The sequence below is a fragment of the Xyrauchen texanus genome, chromosome 18 (assembly GCF_025860055.1).
Source record: "Xyrauchen texanus isolate HMW12.3.18 chromosome 18, RBS_HiC_50CHRs, whole genome shotgun sequence".
Classification (NCBI taxonomy): domain Eukaryota; kingdom Metazoa; phylum Chordata; class Actinopteri; order Cypriniformes; family Catostomidae; genus Xyrauchen; species Xyrauchen texanus.
Genome location: NC_068293.1, coordinates 27,466,744 through 27,481,225, shown reverse-complemented (window position 1 = coordinate 27,481,225; position 14,482 = coordinate 27,466,744). Strand labels below are relative to the sequence as shown.

General features: G+C 37.1%; 2 protein-coding genes across 4 annotated transcripts; one reads left to right on the top strand and one right to left on the bottom strand.

The window, feature by feature from the left end:
* Positions 1 to 554: 554 nt before the first annotated feature.
* Positions 555 to 10,703, bottom strand: trim13 (tripartite motif containing 13). Of its 3 annotated transcripts, XR_007972453.1 has the most exons (5): positions 10,593 to 10,703; positions 6,331 to 7,571; positions 2,327 to 2,408; positions 1,806 to 1,900; positions 555 to 1,556 (listed from the first exon to the last, which is right to left on the bottom strand). XR_007972453.1 is itself a non-coding variant. In XM_052148215.1 (3 exons), the coding sequence occupies exons 1-2, from the start codon at positions 10,620 to 10,622 to the stop codon at positions 6,354 to 6,356; spliced, it is 1,248 nt and encodes a 415-aa protein (XP_052004175.1). In that variant the 5' UTR covers positions 10,623 to 10,703; the 3' UTR covers positions 2,277 to 2,408; positions 6,331 to 6,353. The 3 variants fall into 3 exon arrangements, 2 of the variants coding, with proteins under 2 accessions (XP_052004175.1, XP_052004174.1); XM_052148215.1 differs by lacking the exons at positions 555 to 1,556; positions 1,806 to 1,900 and having other exon boundaries at positions 2,277 to 2,408; XM_052148214.1 differs by lacking the exons at positions 555 to 1,556; positions 1,806 to 1,900; positions 2,327 to 2,408 and having other exon boundaries at positions 6,007 to 7,571.
* On the top strand, positions 7,580 to 14,465 carry spryd7b (SPRY domain containing 7b). Its single transcript, XM_052148216.1, has 5 exons — positions 7,580 to 10,270; positions 10,656 to 10,772; positions 12,224 to 12,390; positions 12,513 to 12,615; positions 13,354 to 14,465. The coding sequence occupies exons 1-5, from the start codon at positions 10,165 to 10,167 to the stop codon at positions 13,449 to 13,451; spliced, it is 591 nt and encodes a 196-aa protein (XP_052004176.1). The 5' UTR covers positions 7,580 to 10,164; the 3' UTR covers positions 13,452 to 14,465.
* The last annotated feature ends 17 nt before the right edge of the window (positions 14,466 to 14,482 follow it).

Sequence of the window (14,482 nt, the reverse complement as noted above, 5' to 3'; positions counted from 1 at the left end):
GTGTTAAGCCGTTTTAAACTTGATAGAATGTATAGTATGATAAAGATAATAGTATGATATAGAATGTATAGTATGTGAAAATAACTGGATAATTCATTGGTCTGTATTTGTCTGCAAAGGTCATTATTCTGTATTGGGTAAATACCAACACCAACAAATCGCTCTTTTGTTTTTGTTTTTTTCGGGCCGAAGAGATTTGACTCCAGATTCTGTGAAAGTGTAAAATAATTGAAATAATGTGTGGGGTTGTTTTATTTTTTGCTTCTGATGTACTTAAGTAAATGTTGGCAAAATTTAAAATGCCAGTTCTTGTTTAGATTGAAAAATGTAATGTCAATATCACATGCATGTCATAGGCTCTTATTATTAAGCATTGACCATGCCATATGCAGGTTTTATTGAGGCCAGGTAGGTTTTAATTTTTGTTTTCAGAATCTTCTGTATTACTTTAAAAAAAATAAAACATACAATGCAAATTGTTCTGTGGTCAGCAGTTTAATCAGGACCCAAGCCCTATATGTATCAAAAATGTTGCATTTTGACAATGGCCTGTGTCTTGACTGTGAAGCCGTGTTGCATCATTGACCCAAATTCCATGATTATGTTAGTAAGTTTGTAACCTTTCTGTTAGCAAGCCCCTTAAGATTCCTAATAAAGAAAGCGTGATAGTTTAGACCATCATTTATTTGCTTAAAACTCTTTTCACAAATTCATTACCATGAAATTTGTATTACTGTTCATGTCATCTGCCATCCCTCGCTTTTCCAAAATATACAGTTTATTAAATGTATAACAGTGAATAACAACTAGCTATAATACATTGAAACAATTATTATAATTTTTTTTTATTATTGAATTTATAATGCTGGCTTTAAACTGCAGTGGGCATGCAGTATGCAGGAGCTTCCACCTTCTGCCACAGTTCATTGCTCAACCATTTGGTACTATTTTTGCAGGCATAAAGATTTACTGGAATGATTGTTCAGAATTCTCCCATGGGTGATGATAAATTATTATTTTTATTTTATTTACTTCATAACTAGTTTCTAGGTGTTCACAAAGCTGATATGTCAAGGAACTGCTGCTGCTTGGTTACTGTATTTGGTATTAAAATCCCAGTTACATGTATTCAGTCCAAATATTGTTAATTACTAATATAACTAGTACTTCACATTGAGGTGTTCAAACACATTAATGATGTCTCTCGTCAACTCCCACATGGTAAACACTAACATTAAAGATTTTACATAAATACAAAATGATGTAAAATTGATTCAGAAAGGACAACAAATTCCTTATATGTTTTGGTCTAGTGGCGATATCTACTGATGTTGGATTCGACACCGCTTTGGAAATCTGGTGGCAGGCTGATTCCGATGTTGAAGATGATTAGGAGGATGGATGTTGGGCTAAATCCAGTTTGGTCTAGAAGAAAATTGTGCTTGTTTCATACTTCCTTGATATTGCATTTTGATGAGTAGCAACAGGCCAGGTTTTGGTATAATATAGGATAGGTGCTGAGAAGTGCTTCTGCCAAGAGCTCCATCGAGCCTGGTCTATAGAAATTATGGATAAAGTATAATGTAAGTGCATGGGTAATTTTAATCGGAAATTATGAAAATGTATAAACTTTTGAGTCCTCTCCTGCGTCCTGTCCCAAAATATGTTTAATTATAAACAAGGCAAAACAACAGTAAATGTATTTAAAGTGCAAAGCAAGGTGTTTAAAATTTGATTATTCAGTTTGGTCCAGTACTTGGTGCAGCATTAAGTTACATGGCACAATACTTAATTTTCATACTTACAAACTGGCAGCCTCACGTCTAGCATACTGTCAGTGTGACTCAAGCATCCTACTCTCTTGTGTTTCAGATGGAGTCCTGGAAAACCTCAAGCCATACTGAGGGAAAGAAAGATGGAAAGAGAGAGAAGAGAAGAGTCACTCGCTCTGATTCTGGTAGTGCTTGGTCATGTTACTGAAGGTGTGAGTGTTTGTGATTAAGAGCAAGAGAGAGAAAGGGACCCTCTCTAGGTGGTGGTGTAGCAGCACAGAATGGTTTGTGGTGATACAGAGATGCAGGCCGTGATGTGCTGCAGCATCAGTTCCTGGGACCTACACAGCAGGAAAGAGAGTGTGTATGTGTGAAGGCATACGCATGTGTTGTCTTGCTTTAGCAGCATGTAAATATTGGAGTTACTCCTTGGCCAATGCCTCCAATATTGCTCGTGCTGCTGAAGCAAGAAGTCACCAAGCAGCATATGCACATCGTCTTTTTTTTTTTAACAGCTACCAGGGCCTAGCTGGTGCTGGTAGTGGCTGACTCACTGTTACTGGAATCCCTTCATGGACTGAATCATCAGTCCAACATAGAGAAGTCACTCAGCTTCACTGGAGCAATCTGAATGGCCTAAGGTAAAGATAGGCACAGTGATTAGGTTTCATTGGAAAAAGTGTGACAGTTTCAGTAGCTTTTTGTTTAATCAGTTGACAGTTTCATTTTCTTTGTTTATGCCAAATGTTTTTTTTTTTGTTTGTTTGTTTGTTTTTTACTGTTTGCTGCATGTCCTCAATATGCAAATCTATACTGTGAGGAAAAAAAAAAGGAAAAAGAAATATATATATATACATACATACACACAGTTTTCATTTTCAGATCTGTTTTACTTTAAATATTCTTCTGAAATCTGTCAATGCAAAGACATAAAATGGAAAAATAAAAGAAAGTGGAAAAAAACTGTGACTTGTGGCATACTCATTTTTAACTTGTATATAATTTTTTAGGCAATTTTTAACTTGTTCAGGTGGTTGTAATGGACTGCATATAAATATTAGTCTTACTCACAGGAGATTCCTCCAATTATATATATATATAGGCTATATATATATATATATATATATATATATTTAAAAATAAAAAGATAAGTCTCCATACTGATCATGTATTTCATATTTATAAAATATTAATATTAGCCTCCATGTATTTTAAAGCGCTAATATCCCAGAATTTCTATTGAGGCCATTTTATTTCAGTCATTCCGGTAATTGTACTAATAGATGGTTTAGTGTAATTTCGTGTCAACAGTAAGAAGTAGTTGCGTATAAGTATTTGTGCGTAGCCTATATATGATACTAATACAAAGTAATTTTCAGAACGATGACATTTAGTTTAATCCCAGCTTTTTGTGTCGGAATGAAATAAAAAAGGACCGTATCACGCAATGCAAAGCTCTTATCATCGAAATACTTGCCATCATTTTTTAATCACCTTTGCTATACAAGTAAATCGACAGCTACGTGAACACGATTTGAATTCGCTTGTATGTGTATCTTGTACAAATCTGAACAATTTGGTTCTGAAACTTGCATTTTGATTAATGCTTATAATGTATTAGCCTGCTGGAACATAAAACGACTGTTTTCCTCCGAGGTTAAAATATGTATCTGGCTCTGATCTGAGTACTCTTTTATAAGGCCCATTTTGAGCATTTGTGGTTTCTATGTCTGAATGATGCGCCTATCACATCTTGTATCCTTGGCAATAAAGAAGAAATGACGTTATGTTTGTGTTTAATTTGCCATTATCTAAACTGTTGTTGCCCTTAACTCGTAACACGACCACCTTTGACACACGACGATTTAATCTCTGATGTTTCATTTTAGTCATATGATAGCCTACTTTTAGATATTAATTAAAGGTCATATGTGTCAATGTAGGAACAGTGGGTCATAGAGCTGTCTTAAATTATGCATTTATGGCGAATCGCCAATTTTAAAGATTTAATGGTAACGTTTGTCAGGATAAAATAAAAATAAGTGTGAATTATTTTTATTAACGTGATTTAAGCAAATAGATGATTTGATATGAACAGCTTGTGGCAGACGCATTACAAAGGGATGCGTTTTATTAGTCTTCATTTGAAATAGACAACCACATTTTCATTAGGCCTATTTCATTTGCCGCCCTCAGTTCTATTTTCCCACTTTTGTATTGGGGGATGATGCTCCAGAAGTCCCTGTTAGAGTGGCTTAAAGTACAAGTGAAGGCTATAGGCTATTTCATTTTGATGTTTTTTAAACGGGTTAAACTCTCCGCCACGGTCACAAATGAGTGGACAGCAATTTGTCTTTGTATAATTAATTGTGATTAGACCGATTTTGCATTTGGCTACTTCATGTTAGCTACTGGTTAATGTGTTTGGGTGAAACTCCAAAGGATAAAAAGGCCATATTGAAGCGTGTGTCGGGACAACTTGGAGATGGATCAAATATATTTTACTGTAATAGTAACCAAAATTGAAATGCATACATCTGGTGACTGTCATGCTCTCTTCATAGCCTACTACAGACAAAAGGTGTTTCAAGTCCGGACGGCCCCTTTCTATCTCAAAATGCAGGGACATTTTATTTGAATTAAGGTTAACATTTGTTATGGAAAGATATTTTATATCTGTTTCTTACCCAAAACAGCTATAGTTTTGTAATATTTATAACTAACCTAAGTGCTGATGCTTCCTATTGCTGCACCATTTATATCATGCAAAGTTGGATGCGCGATATGACAGTGGAATGGTGAATAAAATAGAATATAATTTATTTTTTTTTAAATGAAGAAAAAAATATAAAAATGGAAATTATTAAATCGAGTCACAATATAAACTCTAATATTAATTCTGGCATTGCTTTACCCTTTTTTTTTTTTTTACTGAAATTTCTTCAGTGTCAAGAAAAAAACAGAACAATTAATGTTCAACTTTTGTTGTTTTTGTTATAGGGCACAAAAAGAGCCTTACGTTTGTCTTTTGTTATAAGTCGTTGTTTTTGACGTATGCAATGTTATTTATTTTAACAAAAATATTATAATAATTTAGCATAATTCTAGACACAAATGTACATATAGGCCTATGTATGTATAGATAGATATTTACATTTCTTATAGTGGCATATATTATAAACAGATTTTCAACTTTTTAAGGAACAGGAGAAAACTTGATTTAAGTTCCAACTGTGTACAGCGATTTCAATGCATCGTCAGTTCCTCTGAAGAGACTAAACGTAACCATGCAAAACCAAAAAAATTAAAGACAATTTGAATTAGAGCAATTAAAACAGAAAAAAATTGCACTTGTATTTGTCACTATTACAAATTATTACAAAGAGGCAATATTACATAAAAAAAAAATCGAAGAGTAAAGATTACATAACACATTGGCGCCATTTCAGTGATCTTCCATGTCTCGGCTGTAGCCTATATCTGCAGGCTTCAGAATGCTATATAACCTACAGTAGGCTATATATCAATACATTCGGGTATTCAGATTACTTGAAGTTATGTAAAATGTATTTTTGTAAAGTAGGTTAAAGTAGGCAATTTCACTTTTCATCTCTATTCGCCTGGCAACAGTCGGCTAAATATATGTACAGTGACGTGCGCAGGGATGCAGTGATGAGGTCATAACAGACCAGAGACATTCGAGAATCTCTTTAGGATTACAATATTTAAATTGTGGGGGAAACGGGAATTCCTATTTTTCTCTGCTCTTAAATCAGTCCACACTTGCTTTCGATCTTACAGCTCTCCAGTGTCCCTTGTGTGCATTGTTTTAGTTAAAAAGGGGTTGATGAGGTTTGAATAATTAGCAAAACTAATAAATTGTATATAATGTAACTACTCTACCCCAATCCATTCCATAAACCAATTTAGTTAAGACATGCCTCAAGACTTTCCGTCTCAGGGTCAAGTTCCTATTACAGTATTTGACTGCGATTAGTTAAAACAGCAGGATTAGTTCGTTAAAAAAATTAGAAAAGGAAATAGACTGACCATGATGAGAGTCTGAAATACGGTCATTTAACCTTTAACATTAAGTACCCTGATAACCCACACAGAGTGCAATAAAGATGGCAATGCTTAATCGAAATAAGTGTTCCTCCTCTCTTAAACATAGTATTTTCTTTTAGAAAACTTTGCTGGTGTTTCCAAAACTGCTGGTACAATAAGGGTAATTGCATGATATGTGAAAATTACTTGAGAGCTACAGCAGTGAAAAATACATTTTATTAATTATGATATGGCGATGTTAGCCAATAAATCAACGATCCATCCACACGTTACTGAAATCAACAGACAACACCAGTGTAATTTAATGGCACACACATCACACGTCTGAGGCACATTTCTGCACACAAATGCTGACTGTACACTATATGAAATGGCAATTATTGTCACAAATTCAACATGTACAGAAACAAAAACTAAAATTTCCCAAAGGTTCAAATCTGTGGCATATTCTAGGTTGAGACTGTAGTAGCCCATTTATATAAACAAGTACCTAATGGATGGAGTTCTATAGAATCAGCTGATGAAATCTGATGTCGTGTTTATCATTTCCAAGATGCAGTTTCGGCACATCTCGGTTAAAAGTGTGCAGATTGCTGCCGCTTCTTTCCAGCAGAACCCGAGCCAGCGCAGAATTTCTCCATGACCGGGCAAAGAAAAGCCACCGAGTGTCATCACTTTCTCGTGGAAGCTTAAGGAAATACAGTCTGAAGGCAGAAAGTTCAGCGCAGGGAGACACGCACATACAACCAGAAGAACTCTCCACATCATACGGGAGAAGCGCGGCGCAGCAGGGGGCGGTGGAGCCAGGCAAGCGTTGCTCTCGTAGGGGGCGCACAGTTTGTCCACCTCTCCAAGACGGAACCGGTCCCATTCCTTCACATCGAAGTTCTGCAAGCCAAGAAGACCCACGTCCATGTCTGTCCGCGATGGCAGAGGCGTTCCCCGAAGGACGCGCAGGTTTTCTCTGAAGTCCTGCATCTGTTGCAGGAAGGTGAGCGGATCGGAGAGAGAACGAAAGGATTCGGCGATGTTGAGTGCGCGCCGCTGCTCCTCCAGCGCCGAGCGCAATCGGTTGATCTCGGGGTCAAAGGTCTGCATGACCGCGAGCTTAAGAGTCTCAAAATCTGAGAGGATTTCGCTTCGTTTGTGCTCCAGGGCGCGCAGGAGTTTGTCAAAGTACTCTGAAACTCGATCAGCGTCCCGTGAGACCCTCTCCAGGGCTTTCTTCTTCGCTCCCTCCAACGACTCCAAGCACGAATGCACCTCCGCACCCCTCCAGCCTTCCACGACTCGAAACAACTCCTCAAACGCAGCCTTCTCGCGATCGTACGCCTCTTCCAGCGCGCAAAACTTGTGTCCTTTATGAACACCTGTCGTGGCGCAAAAGCCACATATGAGTTTCAGGTCCGTGGCGCAGAAAATATTGAGCGGTTGTCCACTGTGTGCTCGACAGAGTGACATCTTTGGCAGCACTCGAATCTTGTTGTACTTCTCCACGATGCCACGCAGGGAGTAATTGACTTGCAAGCTCGCGATGCCGTTGTGCACGGTCTCCTTTCGACAGGTCGGACATTTGAACGGTGGTCTCCATGCAGGGCTCCGGTTCCCGTCCAGGATGCCCTCGAGACACTTCTTGCAGAAGCTGTGTGAGCACGGCAGAACGCGTGGGTCCTCGAAAAGACAACAGCATATCGGGCATGTAAGGTCTTCCTCCAAGAGCTCCATCGTATCCTAAAGTGAGGGAAAAAATCATCATGAAAGCTTGTCGGAGACATGACAGATCAATACAACTCCCATCACATGACAAGCTTCTGCATCCTCTGCATTACGTGCACGTATATGCTATTTAAGAAAAAAAAAAAATAGTCTTTTGCTCATGTATCAGGGCGAGAATGCCACGAGTCTACATTAGATAATAAAAACAAACTGCATGACAAAACTCGCATGACAAACTGTTTTGGAGTTTCCGCGTAAAATAGCGATTCCGTGGAGAAGCAGGACACGATTAAGCCCTCTGCAACTAAATATGGTAGTTCAGATTGCCTGGTGATGAAGATTTCTGAGTGCAGTAGTATTTCATTTTTAATTGCCCACGTAAGAGCTCTCGTGCTGGAATATCCAAGGACCTTTCCAACAAACGTCAAGGTAATGATTTATTAAAGAACGAAAGAAACGCGCCATCGAGTTATCAAAAACGTTTGAGTTTCCCTGTATGCCTGGGTCCGGTTGTCAAGTTACTGTAACAGTTGTGGCAGCAGCAATTGGACCGAAACGCACTAGCTGCTTGGGCAGTGTGCAGCGCAATCGAGGCTCTTGTTGCTGTGCAGACTTCGCCCTTTCCAAATGGGAAATTTTAACTAGTTCAGGTCAAGTCATCAAGTCTAAGCATTTAAAAGAAATACTCAAGAGAGATTTTGATCAATGCAACCAGTCGTAGCATATATTTCAGTGCCGAAATCAGCATAAGGTCCGCGTGGCAAGGTGCTTTTGCACATTCGAATCGTTGGATACTCGTTTTGGCCAGTGCCAAAGAAATGAAGAGGATCCCATCATCCTTGGATGGGGTTACTGAGGGGGTGAACTCTCACAGATCAGCGTTTCTCTACACAGATTACGTCAATATTAGCGTTAAACACATCTATGCCCAGTTCAACGGTTAAATGAATAACTACTTCATATTATGGATCTCATGGGAACATGTCCTGCTGACATACACAGACATTCTGAAAGCACGTCTTTTTTTAACCTGCGATCTATAAACACAGATCAGTATGTTTTCTTCCACAACGATGATCCTTCATCACGCCACTTCAGGCGCATATGCCCGTGCCATGTGTCGGGGTCTTGACGCATCGATAACCAATCGCTACTGAGTCACGTGTCAAAATATTTTGACCTCGATTTTTCTTCCCCTGTTTCCATGCCATCAGGAAGAGTGAGGCGTCAGCTTCGCTCAATGGTCCAATCAGGGACGAAACCCCAAGCAGTGACGTAATTGGCCAGTATAGAGGCAACCATGAGCGAAGCGTAGAAATTATTAATACGATTTTATAAGACCAAAAAAAAATAAAAACAAAGAGAGAAAAAAAGCCTAATTTCAAAAGGGGGCACACACATATATAAAGGTACAAAAATATAAAAATTACCCAAAACTAGATCATTATCACGGAATTTTCTCTTTTCTGTGAAGATCAAAGTCGCAATACAAACATTTTAGAATTAAGTTTGAATTGAGTTAGGGTCACTTCACTTTATAATCATATAAATAACGTTTAAAGGTATTGTCTAACTCTTTATTAGGCAGAATGGCAATTAAAGCATGAGACTTATGAAACTCATCAGATGTTGATTCTATTGGTCAGATACAGTAAGGACCTAAATAAGAATTATCGTTTGACGAAAAATTTGAAATGTTAATTAATTCTTGCCTAGTGTCTTTATTCCCTATCATAAATCTCCTTGTCCTTCCTCTTTTTCTATTTACTACTTATGTTTATCAAGGTAGTTTTGTCTTACGGTGTTGTAATGTTCCCTGTTTTGTTATGTAAATGTGCAATAATAATAATAATAACCCTGTTCACTGTGTATTTTCAATTCATTGCCTGTTAAATTATCTCAGAGTCATTATTCGGGTGTAAAATATTGTCCAGACTCTAACCCCACAGAAACGCATTAACAAATGGTGCCTGTGACGTTTCTCAGCACTGATCAATATAGACCAATCACAGTAGTCTGTGATTGCCGGATAAGTTTTGTTTTAAACATAATTTTATGGCGATTGCAGAGGCTTATTTCTATTATTATCTCGTGTTCAAAACACTGAGATTGATAGAGTGAAATTAATATATTGTGTAGTGTACGTACGCATTCAAAAAGATTTTAGACCAAAGCCCAAGATCTCTGATTAGACTTCGCTGCACTCCCTCAGAAACCAATTACAGCCTTAATGTACTTAATTAACAGTGCTTTTATTCTCTTATGTTCATAATGTCATGTTAAATGCATATTTTATTTTATATTGTATAGTGTAGGACCCTATATTGTTATTATAGTTTTTTATTTTATTTGATTCATTACATGGCACCTTATTTTAATTCTATCTTATCATTATTATTTGTCTTGTCATTATCTGTTTTGTGTATTAATGCTTTGGCAATATTGTATGTAAACACAATCATGCCAATAAAGTACTTTTAAATTGAAAATGGACTTTCTGAGCCGGTGAGCGCCCCCTTGAGGCGTCTCATGGGAAACATTTACTGACGCCTCATGATTTTCCCTGGGATCCGTTTGCAACTGCACTTCCGGTGATCTCAGTTCTATAATGGCTGCAATGTTTACGTGTTGTATGGGCTGCTGTGGGCATGGCGGTCCGGGTCATGCTCCCCTCAAAGAAATGCCCACCGTACAGCTAGACACGCATCAAATGGGTAAGAGCCATTGAGACCCATATTTACTTTAAACGAAAAGATATTTAAAGCTAGCTGATGACGCGATATCCCAAAGACCAACGGATAGAGCACACAATAACTTAATTAATAAATACATTTGCTCGTAATAATCTCATATCAATCGTGTACAGTACTTAAAATCTTGTTAAACGAAAAGCCATCGGATGTTGCTAGTGTAGAGCTGACAGATCCAATTCGATCGTATGCAATTTTAGTGAATCCAGGGAGTGAGTTTAATTCCAGCCTCAATAAAGGCCATTATTCAGCAGATATTACTGATAGCATTTTGTGAAATACATACCTTCTGGATGTGTTGTGGCGCTGTGGTCATGAGAGTTAGCTTTTTTTCTTTTGGGTTTTCCAGGGACGGATGTGGTCATAGTGAAAAGTGGGAGGCGGATCTGTGGAACTGGAGCTTGCCTCGCCACCGCCCCTCTACACCAGAACAAGAGCTACTTTGAGTTCAAAATCCAGTCCACGGGTGAGTGCCTTGGAAGTTGAAATGATGCATGTTAATAAGTATCCTATCTGTCTATCTATCCATCCATCCATCCATCCATCTATCTATCTATCATCTCGATGTTGCTTTCCATCCATCCATCCATCCATCCATCCATCCATCATCTTGATGTTGCTTTCCGTCCATCATATCTATCTATCTATCTATCTATCTATCTATCTATCTATCTATCTATCTATCTATCTCAATGTTCTCAAACACATACCTATAAATAGTACATTTAGAGAAACTAATAATTTTGCTGTGGTCTCTTAATTTTTCCCAGAGCTGTATAGTAAATATCGACATCATATTATATCCCTTTGTTTTCATGGACTGATGAAATAAAAACATTTAGTTACTGATGGTGGAAGACCTATTTGAAATGACTTGGGTCATTGTAATGTATTTTACCATAATGTAATCTAATGTCATTTTTTTTAAACACTAAAGATGTTTTTAGTTACACTGAAAAAGTAGTTGACTTTACTCTATTGATTGAGTAAATCCATTCCCTCAATTGAATTGAGGAATGGTATCTCCAAAACTTGTGTAATTAAGTTCACTTAACTTGCTTTAGAATGAACTTATTTTACGGTAATTAGATGTAAGTAGACTTAACTCAGATTTGCTATTAAAATGTTGTTGTTTCTACTTAAGAATTTTAATTGAATGGACACAAATTTAGGTCATATAATACACAGCTTAAATATTATTACTGATTCTTGGTCAATCATTAAATAAACTTAATTTTCACTGAAATGCATATATGCCTGTACTTCAGTTGCACAAGCAGGACTGAGCCAGAGTTAATAGAGTCTAACTTGACTAAAGGGACACAGATCACCGAATGGATGACTTCAGACAGAACAACTATTGGCAACAAAACAACATAAATTATATATATATATATATATATATATAAAGAGTTTAAACCTATATGAATTCATATTAACAACTATTTAAGTGCCCCCATGAGTTCCCTTTGACCAAGGAATCCTAATTAAATATTTCAAGCACAAAGCATTGTGGGTATCTATTCCCCGAAGCCTTAATTTTCTACTCAATCGTTTAAGTACATGTCTATGAATTAAAAAAATAATTTAATGGAAAATAGTTATTTGAGTCATGAGCCCAAAACTCAACATTTTAACAACTTGATTTTTCCAGTAATGACAACATTAGGGTTTGCAGTGCATTAGTCTTTTTTATATCTCAAATCACAATTCACAACATGACACCAGGTAGGTGGATATGTACACTACAAGTCATACTTGACTGAATTTGTGTTTCTTTTGAATTAATAATCCTTTTGATCAATGTTCTATGCTTAAATGCTTTGAAAAGTGGTTAATAATAAAGAGTAATTTGGTAAGAATTAGGCAGTGTACAATGTAATGTCTCCTAAGGCTGTGGGGGTGTTTGTGATGCAGGCATATGGGGGATTGGTGTGGCTACTCAGAAGGTGAATCTAAACCAGGTGCCAATGGGTCGAGACAGTAACAGCTTAGTGCTAAGACATGATGGCTCCATATACCACAACAATGAAGAGAAGAACCGATTACCTGCAAACAGCCTGCCTCAGGAGGGGGATGTAGTGGTATGTTATTTTTTTCTGTTCGTGTGTTGGTTACATTTGAGGGTAAGATTGTGAGCCATCAATACCAATATAGTACAATATACATTTTTATACTGTAATACATATTGCGTCTCTTTTTTCAGGGCCTGACATATGACCATGTGGAACTGAACCTGTACTTGAATGGAAAGAACATGCATTGTCCAGCCTCAGGTATTCGAGGGACAGTGTTCCCAGTAGTTTATGGTGAGTCCATCACAGTTACAGTATATCATTCATATCCACCTTTTTCCTGAACGTGAAAGTGTTACACAATTTATAACGGATGCCTGTTTTCATTTTCCGGTCTCCAGTGTTTTCACTAGTGCTGGTGTATGTTCTGTGGATAATGTGATGTTTAGCGTATTAAATTAGTAAAAAAAAAAAGCTATTTACTCAAGTGCTTTAGAGACTTGCAATGACTGTTTTTTGACAATGCCTCACTCATCAAAGTTTAAAGGGTGGGTGTATGATGTGAAGCTATGAACTGAGGTAAGTTTAGTTTAAAACATGAACTACTTTGAGTTATAATGTATGACAGCCAACAACTGTGCGATTTTAACCCTGAACTAATTTATGCTCCAGATAACACTTAAAATGTTTGTTCTATGTCTGGAACGCTCACATTGCTAGTTTGTAATGGAGTCTGGAACCAGAAAACAGTCAAACAATTATAATCATCATGGTGCCACCTAGTGGTTAGTCAGGAAAACGGTAGATACTACAATCACTGAGATGTTTTTTTTTTTTATTTATTTAATATTAAACTTACAGAGACTTCAGATGTTTTGAACTTGGAGTATGTTTTCCATTCTGAAAATTACAATATGATGACAGTACATCTGAGTCTCTCAAGGAAACTATGAATTTTCATGATGAGGGTGCCATTTATATGTTTGTTGATCATTCAAAGCTCTTGATCTCTTATCTCGACTCAATTTTCAGTGGATGACAGTGCCATCGTAGACTGCCAGTTCAGTGATTTCTACCATCCTCCTCCTGAAGGCTTTGAAAAGATTCTGTTTGAACAGCAGATCTTCTGAATATTCAGCTACAGTATGTGTGCATTGCCACACATAGTCATCTCTCTTTCAATGTTGCTTCTGCCTTTGCTGTTACTAATGCTGCTGTTGTCTATGGACAACAAACAAGTGTAAGAGAGAAGCTCTAACCCAGATAACACCACATACGCACAGAAGACACTTACTGATATCAATTTTCTGTAATGGGTGATAAAGGTGTGTATTGATTAACTGCTTATCTTTTTATTTAATATCTGGGTACAGTGATCAGCAGTTGATCTGGTTTGTGGTATTTTGTAAATCTTTCTTTGGTTGAAATTATTAATTTGTTGTTGACATTTTATATATACTCCCATATCAACTCTCTTGAATGAAAGGCCTGTTTGTATTGATTTTGGTGCGTTTGTTAATGTCATTGCCCTTTAGCTGAACTAGGCATGTGTTTCATCACTTCCTGTTGATAAAGTGCTACCTATAACAGCAGTTTACTGTATTTTTCTACGTGCAATTTTATCCCTACCGTTTGTGATCTTGTCTGTTGCACATAATAATTAAGTGACTTAAGCTGGACAGGCTACAGTTTTAAATGTCCACCAAGACATGGATGAATGAACTAATTTGGGTATTATTTCACACTACAGATTAGACCTTGTTGGTCCATTCATTCTTGTGGAATTCCATGTGTACTTTTTTGTAGTTCTGTTCATTAAACATGATCAATTTTGAAGTTTGTACATGTAGAAATTTGTACAAGTACAACTTGGGCTCTTATCTTATAAAAACCCTTAATCTTTGTTGAACTACGAACAAGTTAGTCATGATCTTCATTTTGCATTGAAATTTTATTGTTTCAAATGTTTTGCTTCAAAGTAGATTCACCATCAAATGTAATCCTGCTATTCTATAACTATTGTCTTGTAAAAATGTTCATGCATACCCAAAGGCAATGTACTTTTGAGAAAACATGCTCTGATATAAGGGTGTATCCTACAATACGTGTCTTTTTTGCCCCCCCCCCCCCCATTATCTCTGTACACTGTCATAAAGAACAT